This window comes from Mus caroli, chromosome 2 (assembly GCF_900094665.2).
Source record: "Mus caroli chromosome 2, CAROLI_EIJ_v1.1, whole genome shotgun sequence".
Lineage (NCBI taxonomy): Eukaryota > Metazoa > Chordata > Mammalia > Rodentia > Muridae > Mus > Mus caroli.
The window spans coordinates 29038261-29064738 of record NC_034571.1 but is presented as its reverse complement, the minus strand read 5'-3'; the positions used below and the strand labels follow the sequence as shown (position 1 = coordinate 29064738).

The window sequence follows — 26478 nt, the reverse complement described above, 5'->3', positions numbered from 1 at the left end:
ACTTGGTTATTAAACTTCACCAGTCATTAAAAAATAAGCTGTTATTTTCCATTTGATTAGAGGTACAAAACCTTGTTGAAGATTATGCAAATTAGACAGGCTAGAGTCTGCCAGCATCGTATCCATTTTGGTTGTTGCTCAAATGTTTGATGTATAGTTGAGCACAAAGAATGAATTAGTTAGAATTAGGATTCAAGTCCAAAGAGTATGTTCCATTTCCACACGTTGCCCTTTATGCCTTCGTGCCCAGGAGCCTGTTTAACTCTCGGCTTTGTAATGTACCCTAACATAACTCAGCATCTTCGTTAACCCTAGGAATCTACCTTCTGGACTTGATCTACATTGATTCTGCATACCCTGCCTCTGGCAGCATCATGGAAAACGAACAACGATCCAACCAGATGAACAACATCCTCCGAATCATTGCCGATTTACAAGTTTCCTGTAGCTATGGTTAGTACCTGACTGCTAGAATTGTAAAATCTTGCATCGTTACAGTCTGGATCCGGCATGTTGGCCAGAAAGCTCCAAGAATCAGGTTAGCCCCACGAAGCCCCATTGGGGTGTCTTGAGCTTTAGACATGGGCTAGGCTTTATATGTATTTCCAAAGACTGCAAACGAGACGCCCCTGTTCCTTAGGTACAACGAGGAACAACTTGACTGTCTAGCAGGTGGCACGTCCCAGGTCTCGCTAGCTCTGAGTTGTTCATCCGTGAGAAGCCTGGTTGGAAGCTCCAGGCAGCTCTTCTTCAAGTGGACTTGGGTCCAGATCCCTTCTACTTGTGACTTTTCCATTTGAGTCCTCCCATAGGCTCTGCACTAGGTTGGCAGAGATGAGGAGAAAGAAGCTGACAAGGGTGGTTTGTCAGCCAGACTTGCAAAGGGCACAACATCACTTCTGCCACAGGCGGCCAGGCCATGTAATCTAGCTGTGGGCTGAAATGGAATGGGGCGATGATTCGGTAAGCAGCTGGCCAGGCTCTGCTACATATGGCCGATGGCAGAGGGAGCAGGACAGCAGGTGCCTGGAGGACAGCAGGCTCCCTGGAGCTGTCCTAGCTGGAAGTCGGAATTCCACCCACATGGGCACTGGTTTTATACAAGACCTTAATAAAATACCTTGGTGTGAAGGCTGACTGTGAGTCCAGTGCCTCAGTCCCTTGTGAGGCAAGGGTCTGCAGTGACGGGGAGTGAGGAACAGAGCTGTAAGCTGGCCTCTCACTGCAGGAGAAAGGAATAAAAGTCAGTGCACCAGGCGGTATGAGAAAAGAGAGTCCTGCCTGTCACACAGGATGTGAGACTGCTGGCCACTTGTGCTTGGGAGGAGAACAGGGAAACCACGGGTCACCACGTCTCGGGGCAAGATAGGTCCACAGCATAGGGCAGCTCTCCCCTGAGGCCTGCACTCGCAGCAGCACACTTGTTCTGGAACCCACCCTCATTGTTGTCTGTAGACCAGCAGAGCAGCAGCAGACTCAGCCTCTGAGTCACACCAGGGAACAGGCTCACGTCTAACTGTCTTGAAAGGTTACTTCCTCTTCCTCACGGATTGCTCACATGTGAAAACAGAGCCACACATGGCGCCTGGCCCTCAGCCTGGCCCTGAAATGCACTTGTGTCACAGTGCCCTGGACTTGTGTCAGCTGTCACCAGCTCAGATGCAGGTGTCATTGTGCTCGTGTTAGAGATGATGGCGGCAAGAAGGACTTATAGGAGCCTGGAGCCTGAAGATTGAGACCCCTGCTGCTTGCCAGGGCTTCTCCCTCCCCACAGCCTCTCTCCTTTCATGGCTGTCCCCATTCTCAGGAGTACAGTGACAAGGAAGTGGCTAAGGAAAGTGAAGTGGCTAGGCCCAGTTGCTCCAGGAAGGCTGTGACATAGTGTGGCACAGGCCTCACAGGCTGAAGTAGAACCTTGCCTTGCCATCTCTCAGTAACAGGACCTTCGCCAACTGCCACCATCGCTCCTTGTAGGGTGGGAGCACCCTTTGTCCAACACAAACCAGAGTGAGGGCTAGAACAGATGTCTGTCAGCATGCGCAGAGCCTACCTTTGAGATGGACTTCCATGCTAGCCAGGTGGCCTTGCATTCATGGCACACAGGAGATAGCCCAGCGCTATCACTGGAAATCTATTTGGGCACAGACATGTTTCTAGTGTGTTCTGAAGGCTTTATCTTTCCCCAGCCTTAGCATATCTCTTTCTCTCTCTCAGCCAGATTCTGAGGTCACTCTCCTCAAGGGCAGAATTCAGACCTGACCCTCCTTTAGGTCCTGGCCCCAAGAACAGTGAGCCAACCTCGGGATCCCAGGTGTGTCTGTGTCAGTCTCCCCTGGGCGGGGGCAGCCAAGCCTCTCTGAGTTTTGTTCCGACTTTTGCAGATCATCTCACTACTCTGCCACATGTGCAGAAGTACCTGAAGTCTGTGCGCTACATAGAGGAGCTCCAGAAGTTTGTAGAAGATGATAATTACAAGTAAGTCCTTGTCCACCCTGAGCAGCCTACCTGTCCACTGTTGCCCTTAGCACCCAGGTGCCTGCAGGTGACCTGGTCCTTACTGGGGACTGGGAAGTGACCTGAGAGTTCCATGCCCCACCACTACTGGCCCCAGAACAATGTTGTCTGTATAGCCCTCAATACCTACCTTTGCCCCAGTCCCTCAGGCCCCACAACTGAGGAAGGCAGTATGTCCACCTTCCCATGTGGCTTGGGAAGCATGTGTGGACTCCATAGCCATGTGTGATGCAGGCTCTCAAGGGGACCCTTGGCATTGGATAGTAGGTTAGCTGGTCATATCTTCAGGCCCGTGTTCTCCAAGATTCTGTTTCACAGATGTATAGCACAGTCAGTCCCTGGGCGTCTCAGCTCTCTGCAGGACTCTCCATCTGGCTCTAGCCAAGGGCCCCAGGTGCAGTCTCCATGCTTCTATGAAACGTCCTTCTTAGCAAATCCCTAAAGGCCTGCTGCATCTCTGTCTACCCTGCTCTGGCCTGCAGTTCTCCCTTCATTGGTGCACCTGAGTGTGCCTCCTGCATAGTCAGGATCTGAGAGAGGGGCGGGGTTTAACTGCACTCTGGGTGCCCATCTTAGCTGGACATACTCTCTCTACTCATCGCTTTCTCTGACCTACATCAAGGCAAATCTCTGCCATCATGTGATAGATCATTGGCCACCAGAGTGTCACTGTCACGGAGTCTCTTTCCCATCCCATCTCACTGCTGATCTGTGACTGTGCTGCCCTGACTCCTCTTAACTAGTACTACTAATCCCTTGCAGCCTTGTGTTGAAAACCTGACCTTGTGTCATCTCAGTATGTGAAAATGACCCAGAACCATGGCCACCAATCACTTCACAGATTTGGGAACTGTTGTTCAGACCTCCCCACCTGGCCAGTGCAGCATCAGTGGCTCACAGCTCTAGCTGTGGATCCAGGTCGTGGGGTGGGGCCTGGAGACTCACCCTCTCTTAGCACTCCAGTAGAAGCTCCACTCTCTCTGGGAAACAGACACCCTGCCCTCATTGTTGCTATCCCAGCATCCATCAAAATGAAGAACGGTGCAGAGGTGTGTGCTAGCTCATGGTGACTGGGGCATGGATGCCGGCCATGCTAGCTCATGGTGACTGGAGCATGGATGCCGACCAGAGGTCATGCTCAGTCTGCATCTATCACAGACAGAGCTCATTTTATTTACAAAGCATTTGCTGTTCCTGAAGAGTGGCCTCGAGTGCAAAATTATTCCCACTTAGGTTCTAGTATAATGTTTTCCATTCATGTTCCAATCTTGCCATTAAAGAGACAGTAGTTTTTCATTAGCACTAATACGCTTTAAGGAGAAAAATGGCCTATAAATACTTGTGAACATGAGACAATCCTTGGACAAGCTGCAGATTATGAGTAATTACTCCTTCCATTCTGAAGAAGTGGAGCACCGCCCCTCACCCTCACCCCTCTGTGCTAAACAACAGCCAGCCCGGTGCTCATAAAGGCTCTTTGTTGGGCCACACTGGGCAAACCCAGGGAGGAGGGCTGCCTTCCTGCCCCCAGCATGGAAGGCCCTCTTTCTAAGGAGGTCCTGTTTCTAAGTGGCAGGACGAGGGCAGGGTGTGTGATTCTGCCAGAGTACTGAGCGCTGTGGCCAGCTCACACCTCGATGCCAAGGATGCAAGACCTGAGGACATTGGTAACCTTGCTCTTCTGATGCCTGGCCAGCATCTGTCTTGTCAGTTCTCTACCGAGAAGGTCAACCAGTGTCGTCTCATTCTCTATGTTTGTCTGGCATCAGTTTAAGGAAACGACCCAATCCTACCACTTAGAAAGCGTGGTCAGCATGAAGGAAGCAGGGATTTGAACACTTGACAGTGCATGGGAACTTTATACAGAGAAAAGGGTGGGTAAGTGGAGGAATGCAAGGACAGAATTTACTCAGTTGGATCACACTGCTCTCCTTGCTATTAATTAAACATCTTACATTTAATTCAGCATTACAGAAGGAAGCTAAAATACAAGGAAGGAATGATGACTCTTTATGTTAGTATTTATTGACTGCATGAAATCCTGCTTTCTGGGCTGCAGAGAGAGCTCAGTGGTCAAGAGTCCTCCTCCTCTGTCAGGGAGCCTTAGTCAGGGTTCCATTGCTGCAGGGAAACACCATGACACAAAAGCAAGCTGGGGAGGAAAGGGGTTATTCAGCTTACACTTCCACATTGCTGTTCATCACCAAAGAAAGGCAGGACAGGAACTCACACAGGACAGGAACCTGGAGGCAGGAGCTGATGCAGAGGCCATGGAGGAGTGCTGCTTACCGGCTTGTTTCCCCTGGCTTGCTCAGCCTGCTTTCTTATAGAACCCAGGACCACCAGCCCAGGGATGGCACCATCTACAATGGACTGGGCCCTCCCCCATCAATCATTAATTAAGGAAATTCCTTACAGCCAGATCTTATGGAGGCATTTTCTGAATTGAGGTTCCCTCCTTTCTGATAACTCTAGCTTGTGTCAAGTTGACATGAGACACAGGGTACACTTTCCAGCACCCACATCTCCCTGTAATTCCAGCTCCAGAGGGTCCGACACCCTCTCCCAGCAGCCTCTGGCCCCTATACACACATGCACGTCACCTCAGAGAGGAATACATACACATAGTTAAAGGTTAAAATAAAAAAAATATACTTCCTAAAACAACTTTTGTAAGACTCATAAATGAGCCAGGAAAGCATGAAGAGGCCTGCGTCTGGGTGCTTCCTGTGACCAGGCCGTCCCTGTGACTGCCTGCGCCTCAGGTTATAAAGACAATGCAGCTGGCCCTGCCCCCACCCGGCCATGCTTCAGCAGCCTCCAGGTTTCTGGGAGTTGTGTATGTTTGGACCCACCCTCCGAGTGCACACCATGAAAACTCAGCAGTCACAATCCCTGCAGTCGTGTGTGCAATGGAATCCCATTCTTAGCACCGTCGCTCCCTTGCTTAGCGGGGTTCATCAGGAGCTGGGCCTTCCCTTGGAGAGCCGAGCTTGGTCTCCTGCTTTCCTGCAGGCCTGTGTAGATGTGATGGCCTCCTGACGACACTGGGTGCTGCTGCTCAAGAATGCTCAAGCCTGGCTGAGTTTCTCCCTCTTGCTTTGTTAGGTGGGAACAAGTCCATGAAATTCTGAAGCTCAGTAAGAATACCTCAGAGAGGAGAGCCTTTCCCAGCTCTCCCAGACCCACAGGGTGCCTTCCCCACTGCAGCACTGCAGACCAGCCCTGACTGTTACACCTTCACGTTCTTCCACACCCATTCTTGGCTTCCCCTTCCAGGGCCCCTGTACTTGGTGCTCTCTGCCTTCCTCCTCCTCCTCCTCCTCCTCTTCTTCCTCCTCCTCTTTGAGCTGCTTCCCAGCAGTTGTGATTGGCTGCTCAGCCTCCAGCAGTCCTGTTTCCTGTAAAGTGTTCAGCCAGTCCCCTCTGGTTTCCATTTGTGATTTGGTTCCGTGTCCTGAGTCTCCTGTCTCATCTGCTTCCTCTGTCTCATCCCCTTGATATTCAGGTTTTGTTGAGCTCAGCTCATGTTCTTATAGGCCCCTCCTCTGCTCAGAGGCCACCTTCTGAGGTGATCTGGGGGTCACTCCTTTTTCTTTCTGTGAGACAAGGTCTGAGATGTAGCTGGACCACTGTCTTGATACCATTGACTGGCTGTCCTTCTACATGTGCGGAGGAGCTGGAGGTTGGTCCTGTCCTGCTGTCTGGAAAGTCCAGGATCACCTAGTATTCCATTTCCCACAAGGAGGCAGGAGGTTCCCTTCATTGCCCAGGGCCATCTCCATGCCATGAAAGGATTCCCTCACATTGCTAGTCCAGTCCTATGGAGCCTGTTTTCCATCATAGCATCCCTGCCTGCCACCCACTAGTGCCATGAATTTGGCTGAGGAAGCCACATGGTTTTGCTTTCCTAGGCTCTAAAACATGCTTCAGTCACAGGGTTGTGGGAAAACAAGCAAGGGCCTTGGAGGCATCCGTGGGAGGAAGAGTTGTGACCCAAAGCAGATCTCAGAGTATTCCTGAGTTCTGTGACTCTTGAACAGCCACTGTCCCGAGCCCCATGGTAGACCCGGGCTCTCTGACCTTGTGAAAATCTTTGGTTTCAGGTTGTCACTCAGAATCGAACCAGGAAGCAGCTCTCCAAGACTAGTCTCGTCCAAGGAAGATCTTGCAGGTATCATAGCTCCTCAAATGGTACAAAACTGCTCACAGCCTAGACAGATGCCAAGATAAGCCCTACATGGATCCCAAGAACACAGTTGGGTTTCACTGCATGGCAGGCTCAACTGTCCCTGTTTACAGCACCTTCCACCACACGGCCTGTGGAACCCCAGGAGATCAGATACCCAACTTAGAAGCTTGCACAAGGTGATCTTCCCCTAGACCACCTTGACCCTTGTCCCTTCAGTCTACCCCAACTATTGGAATTATGTGTCACAAAGAGGGGTACCCAGGATGTAGCAGGTACATTAGATCTATCATCTCTGAGGGAAACATACTGTCACCAGCAGTGGGATTCCAGGAATCTGCCGGCAGAGCAAGGCTCTAGCTTTGTCTCTCTGTCTTTCTGGTCCTCCATAGCCTTATCTACAGGTGGGAGGGAAGACTCTTATTGCTCTTAGACTGTTGTCATGGTACTGGGGTGAGCACAGGGCTGGCTTGTGCTCTGTCCACACCTGTCCACTGTCAGGATGTACTTGGTGTCAGCTGCTTGGTTGTTACTGTCATAACAGTGGCTCTCCAGTCATTGTACAGCCAGCTCCTAGGGCTGGGGGCTGATCTGCATCGCTGTCTGGGGAGAGGCTAGAGAACCTCTGGCAGCACATTCTCCTGGTTGTAGCTCTCCATCACTCCAGCTTGGGTTCTGGGCCACCGTACGTTAGCCAGGCAGCTTTGTCCCTCTGGGCTGGGTGTTCCTTGTATGTAAAATGGAGAGAATGAAACCATCCTCCCAGCCGGGCAGCACTGAAATGTTGTTCAGGTGCCCAGCATAAGAAGTAGGTGGAGACTACTACCTGGGGTCACGGGGTCACGCCATCCCAGTCTCAGCCTTGGGCTACTCAGGTCAGCCTCTCCTTACTCCATGCTGGGGTAGATGTTGGTAGGGCCAGGCGCACAGAACCCTCAGGAAACACTGTGGCAGCTTCCTTCCTGCCCTGACCCTGCTGCACAGCCTCTGTCCTGTCTCTGGAATATGCCCTTGGCTTTTTTCTGTGCCAGCCTCTGCTATCTCTGAGTGGTAAGCTAGAGTCTTCTTTGTACCTCTGGGCTCCTCATGAGCCTTGGAAGCACCAGGGCTGCTGAGTTAGGGTTGTCTATGGTTGTATTTTTCATGGCATCTCTAGACCCTTATATTAAGTGTCTCCCACTGTCTCCTCAAAGCCCTGCTGTCTTCCCTTGCAAAGGACCATTGGTAATGGTGGTTCAGAGAGTTATGGTTCTGGTCAGGTTTCTACTTTCTAATCTGTCACTATTCTAGAACTCTTCCCCAGACAAACTGCTCTCCAAGATGTTCAGCACTGCACACTCTACCACAGGGCTGCTGCTGACACCTGTGCAGAATCTAGCCCAGACCTCTCTCATTAGGGAACTGTGATGAGGTTGTGGCTGTCAAGGGAATTCTGTCACTGAGTTAGCCTCCAGGCTTTAGCTAAGTGACACTGCCTAGGACCCCAGTTGGGTCTGGTTTCACTGGGGCAGCAAGCTCAGAACACCAAACAGACTCACCTGGTTTCTGTATAGGATGACATCTGGCCACATGTTCCTATATTTGCCTGTGTGTGCAGCTGTGGAGTTGGGATTTTTTTGGGGGGGATGTGGCCCCCATGGCCTACAAAGCTGGGTTTACTTCCTGCCCAGCCTCTCACAGGGCTTTGTAGGCCCTACATCATACAATGACCTTGTGTGGCAGTAGCCTGCATGGCCTAACCCAAGTCATCTGCGTACTCACTTGCCCTATGTCTGTCTTCTCCAACAGAGTAAAGCCCCTGAGAGACAGGTCTGGGTGTGGAATTCCTAGAGCCTGGCATAGACTTCTGGGGGAATCTGATGCCACACATTCAGCCCTAGCCTCAGAGTTCCTTGTTGGGCCCTGTGGACACCTGTCCTTGAGGGCTGGCTGCTGACTCTGCACAACCTTCCAGAAAAGTGCTGAGCCCAGCAGTTCCTGCACAGCAGAGGGAGCTCAGCTCACAGGAGTGTTTTCCACCAACTTTCCGAATCCCTGGCTTCAGTCCCAAAGCAGGACGTCAGGGTTTATGTTGATCACCAGAGAGCCAGTGACTTTCTAGAAAGCTCGTAGCCATTCATTAACTCAGGTTTCCCCCCTTGAAGTGTCAGAGGAAAGATAAGAAGCCCTACCACAGCATGGGTCATGGCATACCAGGGTTCCTACAGTGGGTGGTCAGAGGGTCAGCTTCAAGGGAGCCTTCTGGGCTCTGGCACTTAACTGAGCTGCGTGGCAGGAACTCCACAGGCCTGAGGGACAGGAATGTGCCTCTCACAGTCCCAAGAATGGGAAGAACGTGGCCTCCCTCTGTTCCTCAGGAGGGGCTAGGCTCCAGCTCAAAGCTGTGCCTGGTCGTTAGATACCCCCACACTTGCCAAGGAAAAGCTTTTAGATGTGCACCTTCGTTTGCACAAGGCTCTTAGGCTGCAGGTCCGTGTGTAACAAGCACTTGCTGTGAACTGGGTACCTGGCAGTGGCCTCAGCCTCTGGGAGCTTGTGTCTTAGCTGGGGAGACAGGCAGCAAAGGCCAAGTAGGCAAGGGCAGGCACATTTGGAGCCAAAAAGAAGCCAGTGAAGAGCAGACCAAGATGGTGTGTGTGAGGGGCTGTTTATGACTCTTCTCTAACCAGCTACTTCCAGGGACTAGGAGACCTTAGCCCTGCACGGATCGCCATGACCTCCTCAGAGCCTGGTTAATATAGCAGCAGCAGCAGCCTCTACAGCTGTTCTCTTGGCCTCTGATGGCCCCAGAACCCTGCCAAGAGCTGCCCCCATTTTGCTCTGGGGAGTGAGCATGTGGGCAGTCCATCCCCACAAGGAGACAGCGAGAAAGGAAACGGAGGAAGTGAACTCTGGTTTTGATCTGTGGAGAAAAAAATGGCCAGGGATGCCACATTTCCAGTTTCCCTCTCCGTGGGATGCTGTTTCTATAAATGAAATAATATTTTCCTGGAGAGAAAAAAAAATCACATGTAATGTTCATGTTGCCCACCCCAGCCCCCAGAGGCAAGTAATGTTTGTGTATGTCTTGGAACTAGTGAAGACAGTTCCAGACCTTGCTAGCTGCCCCCATATGGCTTCCCCTGGGGACAGGTTTCCTTTCCAGAGTCATCCTTTAGTTCAAAAAAATGGCAGCCCTGGCCTCTGCCTCTGACCTCTCTTCTGCACACCTTTCTGACTCCATGTTTACTCCCTGTTGGCAAGAGCGCTATTGCCAGGCCAGCAGACCTAGACGCAGAGCCTGGCTGCAGCATCTCTAAGCTGTTGGCACAGGAAGTCTTCAGGCTGGCTCATATCACAGGGCTTTGGCAGGAGCTCCAGAGACTGCTAAGGCAGAAACACTGCTACCGGCACAATGCCTCTTGGGAATGTTAGTTCCTGGCCATTTCAGGCAGGTTCTAATGACATCTAAATGAGAGACAGTATGAGTCTGCCACCTGAGCTCCAGGTGGGAACCCAAGGACCCACATCTAGTCCCAGCCCCAGTGCCACTTCAGAACTTAGAACATAAAATAGCACTTAATGTCACACATATATTCTGTGTGTCAGCATCAGGGTAGGCAGGGCTGGGACTGGAGTCACTTGAAGGGTTGTTACTCACATGACTGGTACCTGTTGTGAGACGGCAGCAGCAGGAGGACATAGCTGCAGCCTCTTACAGTGGCCTAAGCTTCCCCAGAGTGCAGCAGGCTCCTGCTTGGCAGCTGACTGTCCCCAGAGCAGACAGTGGGAGGGCAGCTAGAAAACTGTGAAGTGACTTCTCCATGAACCAGCCTCCAAAGCCAGGCAGCCTCACCTTAGCCTTCCTCTGAAGCTGGTCCAGGCTCAAGGAGAGATGGTCAGAGGCCCTGCCATTCCCTGAAGCAGCCAAGGACTTTGTAGAGCACTCTAGGCAGTGTGTGTAAGGAAAGCCCTGTCTCTCATCCCCATCACAGCTGACCTGGATGGAGCACCTTTCCAAGTCTGCCCACATGCACACTAGAGTGTACCCAGGCCCTGCCTGGAGAGTCCTCTGGGCCTTCCAGCAGACAGGTGGCCTTTTCCACTCTTACCCCACTCCCATTCTGTAGGCAAAGAGTACTCACCCAGGTTCACACATCACAGATTGCAGAGCCAACGGATGGGTTGGGGGTCAGGACAGGTCTGTCACCTCTGTCTAACATATGGAACATGACAGGTATAAGAAGGGCGGGCTCTGCCCATCATCCTGTCTTACTTGCTCAGGGCATTAAGACATGCCATAGATGACAGACCTGCATGCTTCTGCCTTTCCTATAGGTAAAGCTGTGTGTGTGTGTTTGTGTGTGTGTGTGTCTGTGTCTCTGTGTGTGTGTGTGTCTCTATGTGTGTATGTGTGTCTGTGTGTGTGTGTCTGTGTGTCTCTGTATGTGTCTGTGTGTCTGTGTGCGTGTATGTCTGTGTGTGTGTGTGTCTGTGTGTGTCTCTCTCTGTGTGTCTGTGTGTGTGTCTGTGTCTCTGTGTGTGTCTGTGTGTGTGTGTCTGTGTGTGTGTGTCTGTGTGTGTGTGTCTGTGTGTGTCTATGTGAGTGTGTATGTGTCTGTATCTGTGTGTCTCTGTGTAACTGTCTGTGTGTCTGTGTGTGTCTCTGTGTGTGTCTGTGTGTGTGTCTCTGTGTCTGTGTGTGTGTATGTATCTGTGTGTATCTGTGTGTCTCTGTTTGTCTCTGTGTGTGTGTCTGTGTGTGTGTGTCTCTCTCTCTGTGTCTCTCTGTGTGTGTCTGTCTCTGTGTGTGTGTGTGTCTCTGTGTGTCTGTGTCTCTGTTTGTCTGTGTGTGTGTGTGTGTCTGTGTGTCTCTGTGTGTGTCTGTATGTGTGTGCACGGGCCTGTGTAGCTGGAAATGGCCGTGAGCTCCTGTTTCTCCTCTCTCCCCTGCATGCCGAGCCTACACCCAGTTTCCTACAGATACCTTGAGTCACACAGGTTTGTAGGAAGCAGAACACCAACTTTACCTTGTGTCAGGTCCCCTTGCCTCATCCAGCTGGACTGTTCAGGCCTGGCCGTCTGTGGCAACAGAGCAGCAGCATGGCCTCCCTCACTGAACAGTTCTTCAGATCCCTCAACTTGCTAATCACAGTGCCATTTGTAACTGCCCCAGGGCTGTACAAATACACTCCTGGACCTCTGAAGCCCCCTCAGAGCCACCTTCCCCCCCCCCGGCAGCTTCCCGCTAAGATCCTCTCAAACTGTCCATGCTGTCCAAGTTCTTCTTACTAGAGTCGTCCACAGGAGGCCAGGATAGCCCCTCATCCTAGCACATGTGAGAGTGCAGCTTACCATCTTGTGGCCACTGCTGCCCTAGCCTGCTGTCACCCTTACATCCTCAGGGCTGAGTGAGACACTAACTCACAGTGCCCTGGCCCTAGTGTGGAGACATCTTTCAAGGCCATTGTGGTCTGTGTGGTCTCACCAGTGAAATGCTTGATGAAAAGAGCCTAGGCAAGAGGTGGGGCCTCCGTCCCACTAATGCCCTTCCTCTGCAAACCTTTCTCGTGCTCAGAATGGGTTCCTCTGAGGAAGCTCAAGGGCTAGAAGCAGGTGGCACAGGACTCCAGCCTGATCCGCCCAGCTCCATAGCTCTGCAGAAGCCCGAGCACCTTGAGTGCCAACAGCTTCTGAGCCTTTGAAGTCCCCTCTGTAGCCTGTGAGGCTGCAAGGAGAACACAGTGCCCCTTCAGCCCAGAGATGACGAACCGTGTTTCTCAAAAGGAAATGAGCTGGACCTTCTGCACAGAGACAGAGCTTGGCTCCCATGAGAGCTACGTGTGTGAAAAGCAGAGTGTGTGAACATAGAAATGAGTGGCTCCCAGGCCCCGCCAGAGACCTGGCCAGAGGAAAGTTGCCACACAAAGACTGTGGAGGGCCTGGATGGCCCAAGAGCTTCAGGGCTCTGGAGGATCCAAAAGGGCTGAGTTCTGGACCTCAAAGGAAGGCTCTCCACAGGAGCAGGTGGGCAGCAGAGGCCACAGAACCCTTGAGCTGGGTGACACCCCATCCTGGCCTCTGGAGGCTCAGAGTTGCACTGACTAGAGATCCAGATGGCACAGTGCCTGGGGAAAGCATACCAAGAAGGCGATGGCACGAGCCCCTTCCAGCTGGGGCTAGGGGCGGGACTGGAACCCAAGTTTTGTGACTTCAAGTTGCTACTTTCCTCTCTGCCACAGCTGCCTCCCATTACTTTCCAATGTGTGAGATTTGGAAAGGCCAGCTGGAATGAGACAGTGCTAGCCCAGAGCAGAGCCTGGCCAGAACATCTTGAGAAGAGGTTCTTCTGCCCATAGTGTGGGCTCTCCTCGCAGCCATGTGGGCCCATCTGCCTCCGGATGTCCACCCCACACATGCCCCCAGATCTGTGCCCCAGGTGCACACCATTCTACACAGAGGGTTACTCTCAGTTCCTTCCCTGCCTGGCCAACCCCCAGACACTTCTTGTACATATCTCTCCCTCAAAACCTGCAGCTTCCAGTCATGCCTACAACCAGTGACTCTTCTGGCCAGAGGAACTTCCTAAGATGTGAGTCTGAGTACCTTACTTTGTGGGGTCAAGTCTCTGATGGGGCCCTGCTGTCTTTCCTCTGAGCCTTTCACACACTGTTTTTTCTGCCTGTGTCATTGGTACTCAAGTACCAGGCAGAATGTCGAACCTTCCAGAAGTCTCGTCTGATCACTCCCCTATGTTCCCAAAAGCTCTGTAATATTGTGAGACGTCCATAATGTGAAGTGGACAAAGTGTGTACCATTAGTTGTGGCAGGGAGCAGATGCTAAGTCCACGTTAGAGGTGTCATTGTCTGCTTGTTTGTCCCTGTCATGCTGTGGTGGAAGTGGTGCTTTTGCCATAGTGATCATGACTATCCCGTCAGAATGCGTGTGCTGCTGGGCGAGGCTCCCTGGCTGCCCTCTCCCCTCTTGACTGTCAGCTGTTACTCCCATGCAGGTAGAGCATCATGAATTTGCAGTATTGCGCCCAGGGGCAGCCCCAGGGTCTGAGCTTCCTAAACATTTGTGGCAAAAAGAGAGACAGTGTATGTTTGACTCTTTATAGGGAAGCAATAAAGACTGGGTTTATCCCTCATGTAGATCCAGAGCTTAGAGGTGACCTCCCAAGGCCATTCCACCTGTAAGCCCAGACACAGATAAGAGCCCAGGCTGCCCTGACTCCAGGACCAGAGTCCCATTCTGTCACCACACACCATGGGGGTGCTGGCCACTCTGAGGCAGTTAGTAGAAGGGCATTTGTTTTGTTTTGTTTTGTTTTCCTGATTTGCAATCAGTGAGTGGTCTGTTGGGCAGTATGTTGGTTTATTGTAATGAAAACCAGATTTTTTTCAGCATATCTGGCTGCCTACAGAAACTGTCAATTCTCATATGGTCCTATAAAACTGCTGAAGAAACATCCACTTAAGGAGCTTTAAAGATTATTCATGGAAAACTTATGCTGAGGAAAAATAGAGCAATCCTTTGAGATAGTCAAGCCACACGGTCAGTTTTTCCAGCTGTGTACGCCATATCGACTCTGCTGTGTAGACCAGAGCCCCAGCTCGTCACCACCCCTATCCTGCCTGAAGACATGACCAACAAGCGTGCTGGCCACCCAGCTCAGAAGGCACGTGTGCTGGCACTGTCACTTGGGCACCACCCCAGGCTTAGAAGGGCAGGAACATGAGGCCTTTTGGGTAGCAGAGGGTGTCACTTACTGGCAGAGGCCCCTCATCTGGGTCCCAGCCGAATGGAAATTCTTCTGTTTCCCCGTCAGACCTAGGCTGTTGGTCAGCAATGCTAGGAGAATGTGGGGGAGGAGGGGGCTGAGACCTTGAGCCCAGAGAGCAGCAGCAGCCCTGACATAGGCCCTAGAGGCCACAGCTCTTCCGCTGGGGGCCCCCGCCCACTCTTCCCAGCCGGTCCAGGGGCATTTGAGGCCAGGCATGCCTCCCAGGGCTCCAAAGCAGAAAGGGAAGGGGTGCATCCGGGCCTAGCCTTGGAGAGAGAATCCAGAGTTGAGTGGAAGCAGCCAAGGCAACTCTGAGAGGCTGTGCTAACTCAAAGCATGAGCAGAGTTGGAAGGCAAGAGCTACGCGGAGCCAAGTGAGAGTGAGCGTCCTCAGAGTGGCCATGGGAGGGAGGCAGCAGCCGACGGCAGCCATGTGGCTGCCGTACAGCTCTAGGGCTCCCCACGTCTGATACCCCAAGTATGCTGGAGTCTGCAAGCTGGGGCGTGAGTGTTGTGAGTGCTGCTTACAACCAATGCGTAGTGGATGCTGTGCTGACCTCTCTGTCCTTTCTCAAGGCCATCTGCCCAGCACCTGCACTCTGAACCCCTGACACTCGGCCCCAACCTACAGGCCTGCAGCACACAGTCTGTAGCAGATCTATAAACTTGCCTTCTCCTCCAGGCTCGCAGTACAGCCCCAGAGCACCAAAGTACCACCCCAGTTGTGCAGTGGCCTGCGCTGATTATCACCATAGTCACTTCTGCTTCAGCATCAGGGCCTCTGGGCAGAACTTCAGGCCTCCTGCAGAGGCGAGGATCCTTGTGATTTGACCTTTAGAGGGCAGGGGCAGGGTGGGAGCATAGTGACTCAGGCCACGGGGCTATCACCCTCCTAGAGTTGCTGATAAACAAGGGCTCCACCCTCTGGAATTTTCTCTTAGGGCAAAAGCAAAACAATGCTTTTTTGAGTGCTGCTCATTCCTCGCTCGCTCTCTGTGCAGCAGCTGCGCTAGCTGTATCCTCAGAAGCAGAGGCATCCTATGTCTCAGAATGTAGGCCAGAGGATCCTCCTCAGGGCACTGTAGGACCAACTGAGAGCCTGGGCCTTGGTGCCCAGATCGCCTGTGACCACGCAGGCACAGCTCTAAGGACAGCCCAGATCTGTTCTATCCTGTGATGGAGAGGCAGAACCCGAGCAGCCAGTGCCAGCATGCACGTCCTGGCCAAGGACAGTAGTGTGGACAGAGGCATAGGTGCAGTTCAGCTGGCCCAGCTAAAGGCCTCCCATGTACCTCTCTGGGCTTGCGAAGTCCAGGAAGGGCCTTTGCCTTAAGGTTATGCTTCTGGTTCTGTTCTTGTGAGTGGGTCCTCAGCCGGCTGCCTGGCAGAGCTACCAAGCTACTGGACTGGGCACCTCAGGCCTTCACTCTAGGAGTTGATGCCATTGGGAGGGAAGGATTAGTATGTGATGGCTGTAGGCTTCATGTGTCTTACACATAACAGCTGGAGAAAGGTCTATAGTACAAGCCTGGAGCCCAGTTCCCCTGAGCCACTGCCCTACTCTCAGCCCCACAACTCCTGCCAACTCTCTTTCTCTCTCTCTCTGGTCTTTTCATAGGCCCCTCTGCTGGCTCCAGCTCAGCCAGGTTCCGCCGGAGGCCCACCTGTCCAGATACATCTGTGGCCGGCAGCCTCCCCACACCGCCAGTCCCCAGACACAGGAAGAGCCACAGCCTGGGCAACAAGTGGGTGACTGAGAAACTCTCTTCTGGGGTGAAGGAAGGCTGGGCCCTTCCCCATCCTCATTTGGAAGCTCTTGATGCTCTTGGCAGACACACTCTCCTAAGGCTGGTGTGAGCGTGGGAATGCAGAGGCAACAGGCTGCAGTCTGTATGCCGCCTGCAAGGGACCTGGGCTCAGTAGCTAGTGAAGAACTGTGCAAAAGCTCAGTCGACAGCTCACTTAGGGAGAACTGAGTCCAGCAGACACCCAAGACTATCCTCAGGGCAGCAGTAGGTGTCTGAGTACCTGCTGGTTCACTGGCCCTCTGGGGGCCCAGCTGGGGCACCCTTTTGCCTCTCCCTTCCTCCCTCCTTTCCTTCCATCCTTCCTTCCACCTGCATCCTAGCACTAAGGCACAGATGCCCTGCCTCTTGGCTGGTCCTTGTGGAACTCAGAGGCCAGAGCAGGACTAAGTGCGTAGGGTCCCTGGTGCCTCCTCTTCTCCAGACATTGCCACACACCCATGGTCACCATCTCACTGACCCATGCAAACCTCTGAGCAGCTGCTGCCATACTCACTGTAGATCTAGCAGGAGTCACGAAGCTCTGATGTTCCTCAGGGTGGCCTAAGGGCCCGTCGCCCTGGCCTCATCTCACAAGCCTCACCATCATCCTGAGACACAGGCAGGGCAAGCAGCATTAGTCTCCATTGACAGAGGGAGAAGTTGAGGCTCAGAAAAAGGATGTGAGTTGCCCAAGGTCACACCATAAGAAGAGGCTGAGCCTGGTGCACCAATGGGCTCTGGGCAAAGGCGTCTCCAGCAGTAAGTCCCTGGCTCTGGCTCTGGCTCTGGCTTTGGCTCTGGCTCTGGTTTCTGGGGCCAGCGCCGCTGTGCTCCCAGGATAAGGAGCTGCTTCTCTCTTCCTCTCCGTTTTCCAGTCTGATGTGTCAGTTGAGTGTAGTTGAAAGTAAGAGTGCGACATTCCCATCGGAGAAGGCCAGGCACCTGCTGGACGACAGTGTCCTAGAGTCCCGCAGCCCCCGCAGGGGCCTCACCCACACTTCCTCCACCGCCATCACCAACGGACTCTCCCTAGGTAAGCGTCTCTGGCCTGTGCACACAGGCAGGGGCAGCAGGCCCAGTTTGTGCTCTGTGTCTGTCTCTGTGTCACTGTACTGTGCCCAGTGGCCCCTCACCCTTAAAGAATGGCTCTCTACAAGAGTCTTCTGCTGCAGGAAGAGCCCTGGATTGGCCTTCTTCTGGTGGTCCCCAAATGGACAGTCAGATTGAAGAAGGAAGCTAGACTTGAGTCCACCTCAACCCCTGAGGCCAGCTGCTACCTTGGTGGCATTTATGTCCCAGGGGGAGTCCAAAGCCTTGCTTGGAGCAGTAGGTAGGTGGTCCATTGCTTCCTGCTGTATGCTTAGCTGTACCCAGAGGAAACAGAAGGGAAGACGAAGACTTCAGGAATGGCATTACCCTACTGGAAAGAGGCAGGCAGAGTGTCTGTAACACAGAGTTACAGAGACAGGGCTGCTGTTGCCAGCAGAGAAATGTTACTATTAGGGGCTGAGGCTAGCTCAGAACTGCGTTCAGAGATCTCAGGTCATCTGTGACAGGTGACACTATCCTATGATTGCTGTCACCAGCCCAGTGCTCTTTTGATGGCCCTTGCCTTCCAGTGTCCCTGTGTGATTTGTCTGCCTTACATAGCAAAGTCGCCCTAGCAACAGTGGTGGGCTGCTGTTGGACCTGGTGAAGACAGTGGGGCAGAGGGCCAGGAGCTTAGAGAAGCAGGCAGCAGGAACACCAGGCGGGCATCTCATGCCACAATGTCCCTGTGAAGTTATGCCTGGTGTGGGAGTCAGGAACAACTTTAGCGCAGGGCAGCTGCCTCCTAGCAATGTTGTGATGAAGTCTCATACCTGCCTTATGTCTTCAGAAGAGCTCATCCTGTCTGGACACAGGCCAAAGTGTAGGAAGTGTGGACATTGCATTTTAGGCTCATAGGCATGGCTTGGAAGAAGTGGTTCAGGCTCCTGAGCTAGGGAAAGGTAATCAAGCCTCTTTCTGAGCCTTCGCTGTGTTCTTGGGCACTGATCCCTCAGCCTCGTAGGTTCCACTCATGGACCTCATCTTAAGAGTATAGGATGGGACCTGGGTTCTTATGAGACTCCATGAATGCACAGTTGAGCTCAGAGCAGCTGTTTGATATCCAGGAAACTCTGAGCTGTGCCTGAATCTGGGCTGCCATTCCTGAGAGCCAGTCAGGTGCTGTGCTGTCCAGCATCCAGGGGAGATCACAAGATTGCTTGGCTCCGGCTCATCAAGTCAGGGAACTCAGGACATTTTCTGCTTGAGCTGAAAGGTCTGAGAAAGTGGCAGAGTGTGTGCCCTGGTGGATGTCATGCTAAGCTGCACTCCCCCCACCCCCAACCCATACAGCAAGGAATAGGGGTTCTACTCAGGCCAGGCTCTTTACCCTTTCCCACTGTTCAGTCTTAGAGATCTTTCTAGCAGGGCTCTGAGCTTTAGAGCCTACAAAGTCTAAGACAATACAGAGGCCAGGCCCACAGATGCACATGCCAGGAGGGAAGCCGAGTGCTGCTTACTTAACACCAGGCCTCGTGAGCCAGGTTGTCCCACTCAGGCCTAGCACACCATGGTCAGCTCTAGAAGGTGCGCCTGGAAGAACTTGGAAGGCAAAGGATCCCAGTCTAGGCCTTAGCACTGACTGTGGGCAGGGGACTGCAATGACTGTGGGCAGGGGACAGCTCTGACTTTGTGGGCAGGGGATTGTGCTGACTCTGTGGGCAGGGAACTGCACTGACTGTGGGCAGGGGACTGCACTGACATCCCCTTGCAGCCTCCATGCATCTCTTGTGCAGGCAGATCCATCTACCTGTCCCTGGGGCCAGAAGTGCTCACCCTGCCTATGCCCTCAGGAGAGCCCATGGGGCAACAGGCAGGCATCAGTGCAGACAGATGTGAGGACCCTAGCCTTCCAAGCCAGAGGGTAGGCAGTGGGAAGGGAGTGGAGGGTACTCTTGAGAGCGGTGGGACTGAATGTTCTTTGAACCTCCCCAGAGAAGAGACAGACATAACAACAGAAACTCAACTTCTTTTGTGACCCACAGGGTCAGAATGCTGTGAGCTTGGGGACCGGGGCCCAGTGACTGGTTGCCCAGGAAAACAGGCCCCTCTCTTCGAGGCTGCCATGCTCACTGATCTGTGTTCCTTTTCCAGGCAGTAGTGAGAGCTCAGAGTTTAGTGAAGAAATGTCTGCAGGGCTGGAAAGGTGAGTGTGGCCTCAGCAAGGCCTCTCAGGGCCCAGGGAGCTGGAGTCAGGGGCCCCTCCCCCACCCATTTGTTACATACGCATAATTACATGGTCACACCTCAGTGTGCACATACTAAACACTAATCTCACACTTACGCATGCACACAGGTGGACACATTCATGCATTTGTGGATGTATACACAAGCTTAGAAAGGGCTCTCCACCTGCTCCCTCCCTTCTTTTGTCAGCTGACACTCAGAGCACTTGGTCCAAGCCAGCTAGAGGAGACCTGGGAGCCTGGTAGGCCTGCCATGAATCCTGGACCTCTAAGCTTGAGGCCTGTTGGAAGTCTTGAGATGGGCATGTGGCTCCATCTAGTGATACCTGAGAGTATTGCACCAGTGCAGCCTCAGGCCTCAGACATTTTTGAACCCTACCATGCGTGGTTGTGACTCCCATCAGCCCATCTGTTCCAAGTATGCACGCTCCCATCCGCCTCTCATCAGGAATTCACCTGCAGCATGTATTCCATGTCCCAATACTTCTGGGGCCATCATCAGGAATCCAGGGAGAGAGACTTGGCAGTGCAGGTGGTGAAAGGCACTTTGTTGACTAGAAGTCTGAGGACACACAGGGAAATAGAGTGATGAAAAAGATCTCCAAGGTGCAGGCTTCCATTGGCCTTCAGGATGGTTCCTCCACCAGTGCCTAGGGTCTCACAAGTACACATGCGCAAAGTTACATAGCCTTATGTGTTCATGTGCACAGTTATACAGTTTAGCTATAGACATGGCCATGGTTACAGTCTTACATATGCCCAGTCTCATTCATAGTCACACATTTGCATGTATATATACAATGCTTATACCCAGTTACATATGTACAGTTTCACTGTCACACCTGTGTGCATATACTAAACACAAATCTCACACGCATGCACACAGGCAGACACCTCCTTAATTCATTTATATGCTCCTGGGTGTCTGCATTCACCTGCATGTGGTATGCACTACACTACACAGAACATACACACATGCACCTGGTGTGAATGATCCTTTTTTGAAGCTAGGACTTCAGTCCCTGTAATTGGAAAGTGCCCAGAAGTCATCCTATCTGCACACTTCCAACAGAGCAGAGAGACTCGTTGGTGGCCCAGGCTGGGCGTTCCCTGTGCACAGGCTGTCTGGCCACTGCCATGCATAGACTGCCTGCAGCTCCATAGCTGTGAAAGGAGAACCCCACAGGCCCCACGGGACAGACTCTAAAACTCTTGGTCCAGGTGGGGATTCCTGGGGCCACCCTGTAAAAGAAGGCCACAGGCAACCCAGCGCCTCCCCTGGCCACTCCAGCGGCATGCTCAGGCATGGTGCCAAGATCCAAAGCAGCACACCTGGGTGTTGTGTTCCCTCCGTTGTTTGTCCTTTCACTCATCCATTCCTCTTCTCTCATCAGTCACTCAGTAGCTGCTTAGTTAGCACGGCTGCCCGCACAGGAACCACGTAGGCAGGCTCTGTGGGCCCTGTCAGTGCTGATTGAGCGTGGAGCCAGCAGGAAAGAGGGTGCCACTGGGGCATGCCTTGCACAGTGGAAATGTATGCCATCATGACCACTACAGGCAGCAGTAGTTTGTACGATCTAGGTCACTGAATTTCTATAGCATATACTCTCAAGTAAACTGTCTCTGAGCACTGGCCGCCTCCTGGCTCTTCTATGCATATGCCCAGCCCTTGAACAGCCCTGCTTCCAGCAGCCTTTTCTCTGCTCTGCAGAGGGAATCTTGGCCTACTGTTTCTTGGCTGAGGAGATATCAGTGGGGCTATGATTGCATCTCATCAGAACCCAGTCCCAGGCAGGCCAGAGGAGCTAGAAGCTAGCTGACCCTTACCCAGGGGTCCAGCTGAAAGTCTGCTCCCACTGTGAATCTGCTCTTGTGCCTGCTTCAAAGAGAGTATGCTCCCTAAAGGAGTGTGAACAGTCTAGGCTTTTCTGTAGACTGGGCACACAGAAGAGCACCACTTTGTCTCTTCACAGTTCAGTCACCATCTTGCCACTTCCTGAGCCCCTTTCATCCTAACCTTCAGGCAGCCAGTGCTCAGCCCCACTGGATTCTCTGTGCACTTCCAGGTCTCCTCCAGACCACATGCCCCTCTTCATAGATGAGTGGATTCTAGGTCTCCCCCTGGCCAGTCCCAGAGGCCAGCATCTGCCAGAAAAAGCCTCCCTGCCAGATCCTCACAGATACTATAAGGTGTACTGCATGCTAGAGCAGAGGCAGAAGATGTGGGATAAAGGTGCAGAAGGGAGCTGGGCCCCCTCAAAGGGATGAAGATATGAAGAGGGATGGGGGTGTGGCTAGTGTGCGATGGAGTCCAGAAACTGTAGTCTTTAACTGGGTAGCCCCTGATCCATAGCCCCCCAAGCCCTGGTTGTGAGCTCTATCCAAGCCAGGGTAGAACAGAGCCAGACACCAATGTAAACAGCAGAGAGACAGCAGAGCAGGGAGTAGAGTAAGGGTGTGTCTAATCTTGTATGATTTTATTGGACAGGGGGTGAAGGTACGAGGAAAGCCTCGTTGTGTGTGCCACCTCCCTGAGGAGAGGGCCCCACAAGCTTATTGTATAGAGCACAACAGCGCTCAGTGACCTGGAGGTGAGTATCAGGCTGGGTTCTAGCCAGCCTCAGGCCCTAGAGACCAGGCAGCCTTGAGGCTTGGCCAATGGCCACTTTTATACTTAGATTGAAAAGCTCTAAAATGAAAACAGAAATACTTCCCTTAGGGCTAAAGTCTTTTTTAAGAAGAGATATATTGGGGGAGGTGTAAAATATTTATTTATTTATTTATTTATTTATTTATTATATGTAAGTACACTGTAGCTGTCTTCAGACACACCAGAAGAGGGCATCAGATCTCATTACNGATGGTTGTGAGCCACCATGTGGTTGCTGGGATTTGGACTCAGGACCTCTGGAAGAGCAGTCAGTGCTCTTAGCCACTGAGCCATCTCTCCAGCCTCTAAAAAGAGATTTTTTTTTAAACTACTCTTTTTTTATTTTTATTATTATTATATGTAAGTACACTGTAGCTGTCTTCAGACAGACTAGAAGAGGGAGTCAGATCTCATTAGGGATGGTTGTGAGCCACCATGTGGTTGCTGGGATTTGTTTGAACTCAGGACCTTCGGAAGAGCAGTCAGTGCTCTTACCCGCAGAGCCATCTCACCAGCCCCTAAAAAGAGATTTTTAAAGGAGGAATGAAATGGGTTATGAGGTGGGTACAGACAGGAATATGGAAACACACAGTGTCCTTGGCCATAATTATCTCTGCTTCACAGGATTGCCACCCTCGTATTCTGTAAACTTCAGCAATGTGTCAGTCTCATTTCTACTCAGAGAAGTAGTCGGCACTTGGCATTCCTAAAGATGTCCTCAGAAATGTTCACTGACTGTTTCTGAAGAAGTGACATAGCAAGTCTGTCAGAATTCATCACAAATCCTCCCCAACCCTCTTCCCAGACAGACATTGCCAGGTGGTTGGAAGTGGACAGTGGGGGTGGGCAGTGGTGAGCAGTAGCAGGCCTTGAGAGAGTGAGTCCCTTTAGTGGAAGAGAGGAAGAAGTGGTACAGCTCTCTCTACAATAGTGGGTTGTCTTCTATCCCTGCAGGGAGTGGGGACACAAGAGTTCATCACCCAACACACAGTGGTGGTCCAGTGGGGTGACCTGTATCAGCTGTAGGTTCAGGCAGCTTCTCGAGAGTTGGTAGTTAACAGGCATGAAAAGAACTCTGGTGAGCCTTTGTGATGGTCCTGGGGCGTGAGGATACAAAGTAGATTCTAGGTCATGACCTGGGGTGGGAAGGGTGGCCTGCGAATGCTCAGAGTTTCTGGGGGCCTTCTACAGGACAGGGTTCTCCACATTATGTTCTGCTAGCTTGAGACCAGGAAGTGTAATGTCAGAGGCCTCTGAGTTCCTTGGCTGTGCAGTAGAGACACATGATGAACACTCAGCCCAAGTATAGAGCTGCTGCAGGAGGACTGGGTGTGGACTCTTAGCAGTGTGCCATAGTGGTGCTTCTGCCCAACAAGAAGGATGCCAGAGACAAGGGCCTCAGGTTGCCATTCATAGACTCTGTATGGACTGGAATGAAGGCAGTTTCTACCAATCACTGCTTCTATGGTAGCACTAGTCTGGGGAGGGTCCTTGTAAGGTCATTGATGCAAATCCCTCTCTGCCCTGGGTGAGGTTTCCTGTTGGTGTTAGTGGAATCACACACCATTCTTACAAGAGCAGCCGACAGGGGAGTCATGGTAGCAACAGAGGGCCAGATCTGCCACCCAAAATGGTCTCAGACATGCATCCTTCCTTATATGGTCAGAGGACACCAGGAAATGTGTCCAATCTCCCAAACCCCAAGTTTTGCAGTATTTGAAGAGAATTAGGTCCAGCTCTGGAGCAAGCAGTTCCTGCACTGTAGCCCACCTGTGTGAGTGACAGAACTCAGAGCCCAGGAAGGGTCTTAGCCCTCAGTAGGGCTCCCTGGCTTCGGGCTTCTGTGGGCTTGCCCATGTGCATGGATTGAGCTTCCTCGCCCAGGCTTACAGGGTGGCGGCCCAGTTGGTTGACTTGCTAAACTAATTATATGGTTCTCTGAAGACACCATATCTTGCTTTACTTCCTTAGAGGTGAGTGAGGCCCCTGGCAGACTCCTCTGGAGAAGACTGGACAGAGGGGTCTGGGCTTGGAGCTTCACCACAGCCATGGCAGTCAAGACTGTGTCCTGTCAGTCAGCAGCTGCTTCATGGGGAGCCCACAGCTTCATGTTCTAACTCCTTCAGAGCCAGTGTCTGGAACTGGATAGGCCATCCTTCCGCCTGCCTGTCTTTGCTGCTGCATCTCTGGGGTGTTTACTGTTTCTACTGCATCCCACATTTCTGAACCTCGCAGCACACAGAGGGTATTAGATGCCTCACAGTGCCTAGACACATGCGGTGGTTTTACCCAGCCACTGAGGCAGATTTCCAGCCTACCTAAGTCCTGATGGCCAGGAGAGAAGTCTGGCTTCATCTACCCTCGGCCACTCAGGGAAATATGCAGCGTTTTACCAGTGTGGTTTCTAGGCACTATTTAGTGACTCCAGGACATTACCCAAGAAGGCCATGTGCACAAGGAGAGTGAAGTCCTTCAGATGGGGCTCCTTGGGAGTCAGGTTGGCATTTCCTGCCCACGAATGAGAGACTCACCTGTAAGTGACTCAGTGCGACTGGCAGCTTCTGTGGGGCCTGCCTGGGAGGTCAGCACTGCTACTGCACAGAGCCATGTGGCCTTTCCACGCTTCACTCCCAGTGCGGTTTGGGGAATTTAAGACAGGAGAGTGGTGTGGGAAGATGGCTTTTTGCTAGGGCAAAGATTCTAAGGGCCTAGATCTAATTGTCACCTAGATGTCTCCTGTCCCTCCACCTCCTATGTGAGCAGGCTGCCTTATGAACTTCAGCTTGGAGACACCTACAACCTGGTGCAAACCTAGGGACCCATCAATGCCTTGCTCAGCCCAGGTGCTCATGAGGCCGGTGGTACAGGCTTCTTCCACCTGGGCTCCTCTTCCAGTGTTGTGGCCTTGGGCAAAGTGACTCCCCTCCTGTAAGCCTCAGAGTTATCTACGAGGCAGGGCTAGAGCAGTGCCTACCTAGTAGTGCTTTGTGGTTCAGTGAGGCAGTGAATACTGCTGACTGAGCACATTGCCTGCCCCCTCTCCTCCTCACTCCCACCATCCTCTCCACCTCCTCTAGCCTGGCAGTAGCCATCATCTCATCTAATCGCTATCATCGTCACTGTCATTGTCTTAGGAACCCTGTGGGATAAGCTGTTCTGTTTGGTTGCTTGCCTACATCTTCCCTAGAGCAGGCATCCCATGAGCCTCTGGTGTGGTATACCTCAAATCCATGGAGGGAGTCTGAGAATGTGTGCTCAGCTACATGTTCTCAGAACGATCCTAGGAAAGATTCCTATGGCTGTGGAGTTGGGGCCCTGTGATTTTGGCAATCCCTTTCACACCTGGGATTGCCACATGGTTGCAGGGACAGGCTATGAGGTCCACCTGCCCTGTGGGACAGTGAGGCCCTTCACCCCATGTTGGAAGCAGGCCTTCGCTCGACACTTGCACCTCCATTCTCAACAGCAGGCCAGCATCTCCTCTGGCCTCGGTGTCTTCATCTCAAGTAGACATGAGAGCATCACCCCTTCTGTGGGGTGGGTGTGTTCTCGAAAGCATGCGGATGGCACGTTGTAAATATCTGACAAGGCAGAGATGCTGAAGTGCTGGGCAGCCCCATGCAGAGCACAGAACTGAGAAGTGCCCCACCCGACCCGAGAAGATCCTCACACCTAAGAATTTCCTGGCTGTTTAGCCTCGTGGACATGGACACAGACACAGATGTGGGAGCTGTGACACTCAAAGTAACAACACATAGGAGAGTGGAATGTTAGCCAGGTCTGGCACAGAATTTAGGCATGGACCCAGTGCCCAGAGTAGGCCCCAGTGTTTCAGCCCCTGCCTCTCTCAGCTGTAAAATGGTCATGTCTGATGGCATAATGAGGAGTTTGAACTATAGTCAGGCAGACCTTTATTCAAATCTTCGTGTAGGAGGCTTATACCTTGGACAAATAGCTCCTCATTGAGCCTCAGTTTCTCCCTTTGGGAAGGATAAGAGCAGTGCTTGGACAAGCACAGCAATGCTGTTGGACTAGCACAATGAGTCAACAAAGGCCTGCGGTGCATATGCACACCGCTGCCTTAGTCTCTCTGGTCTGTGTGACCTCAGTGAGTGAGATAGCTCTGTGTCTCTCACACTGGACTCCCCTGGAAAGGGCCTGAGTGCCGACTGCCTACCAGCCTAGACTGCTCAGAAGTCATGGATTTCAGGCTGCTCTCTGTCCATTCTAGCAACATCTATCAAGGATGCAGCCTCAGGTGGTCTCACAGAACAGGCAGTGCCTCCTGCTCGCCACC

General features: G+C 52.4%; 1 protein-coding gene across 3 annotated transcripts in view; it reads left to right on the top strand.

Annotated features, from left to right (window-relative positions):
• The window catches only part of Ralgps1 (Ral GEF with PH domain and SH3 binding motif 1), a 245190-nt gene that overhangs the window by 203919 nt on the left and 14793 nt on the right, over positions 1 to 26478 (top strand). For 2 of the 3 annotated variants that reach the window (XM_029474030.1, XM_029474029.1), the window contains exons 9-12: positions 316 to 453; positions 2382 to 2475; positions 6621 to 6688; positions 16088 to 16214. In XM_029474030.1, the coding sequence (XP_029329890.1) occupies positions 316 to 453; positions 2382 to 2475; positions 6621 to 6688; positions 16088 to 16214 (427 nt within the window). Of the gene's footprint in view, positions 1 to 315; positions 454 to 2381; positions 2476 to 6620; positions 6689 to 16087; positions 16215 to 17131; positions 17290 to 19439; positions 19492 to 26478 lie in introns of all 3 variants that reach the window. The other variant, XM_021182377.2, reaches the window with a different exon arrangement.